We start from the raw sequence: 1,115 nt of genomic DNA on the forward strand, positions 1-1,115 counted from the left end.
AGACAGTGGCTGAGAATGAGTACTACTATGCTTCAGAGAGACACAACACTAAGGGAGTCATGGAGCTGAACCATGTTGATACAATTCTAGCCCAAAACAAGGTGTTTGCCAAGCAACTAGCAGAGCTCACCAGGAAATTAGACACAAAGCAAGTGGCTGCAATACACACACAAGATCAAGAGGAGGTAAGCATTGAAGGAGGTGATTGGGAAGAGGCCAATTATGTGGGAAATCAACGAAGGCAATCATATGATCCACACTCCAACACTTACAACCCAGGATGGAAAAACCACCCAAACTTTGGGTGGGGAAACCAGCAAACCCAACCACAAAACCACAAACCTTACAACCAACACAACAACTCCACATACCAAAACTCCAACCAAAGATCATACCAAGCCACACAAAACACTTACTCCCAACCACCATATCATGGCCAAAATAATCAACCTGACCACCACCATATCATGGCCAAAATAACCAACCTGCCCAATCCAATCCGAACCAACAATTTCAAGATCAATTAAATCGGATAGAAAGAATGATTACAACCATGAGTCAAGACATAATAGAATTGAAAGCCTTTAAGGAAGAAGTAAATTCCAACTTGCAAAACCAAGGAGCTGCCATCCAGAAGCTAGAAAATCAAATTGTGTATTTGTCTAAGCAAACCCCTGGACCAAGTGTTTCTCATGGTGCCAAGGCTATTGCAAGGGAAGAATGTAAGGCCATAACCCTCAGAAGTGGAACGACGCTAAAGGAGATCTCAAAGGAAACCACAGAGGATGAAGCAAAGGAAAATGTGAGAGACAAGGAACAGGGACAATCTTCTACACCTTCTGCACCAAAAGAAAAAGAAAAAGAGGTCCTGAAGCCTTATACACCCAAAGCACCATATCCTCAACGTTTGATGAAAAGAGAAAAAGATGGCCAATTCTCCAGATTCTTGGAGATTTTCAAGAAGCTTCAAATCAACATTCCGTTTGCTGAGGCAATAGAGCAAATGCCACTCTAGGCAAAATTCTTAAAGGAACTAATGACCAAGAAGAGAAGCTGGAGAAATGAGGAAACTGTGTTGTTGACTGAAGAATGCAGTGCCATCATTCAACACAAAT

At 42.1% G+C, this 1,115-nt stretch overlaps 1 protein-coding gene across 1 annotated transcript; it reads left to right on the forward strand.

Moving 5' to 3' along the window:
* The first annotated feature begins 553 nt into the window (after positions 1–553).
* Positions 554–1,015, forward strand: LOC107470083 (uncharacterized). Its single transcript, XM_016089460.1, has one exon. The coding sequence runs from the start codon at positions 554–556 to the stop codon at positions 1,013–1,015; it is 462 nt and encodes a 153-aa protein (XP_015944946.1).
* The last annotated feature ends 100 nt before the right edge of the window (positions 1,016–1,115 follow it).

Source organism: Arachis duranensis, chromosome 10 (assembly GCF_000817695.3).
Source record: "Arachis duranensis cultivar V14167 chromosome 10, aradu.V14167.gnm2.J7QH, whole genome shotgun sequence".
NCBI classification, from domain to species: domain Eukaryota; kingdom Viridiplantae; phylum Streptophyta; class Magnoliopsida; order Fabales; family Fabaceae; genus Arachis; species Arachis duranensis.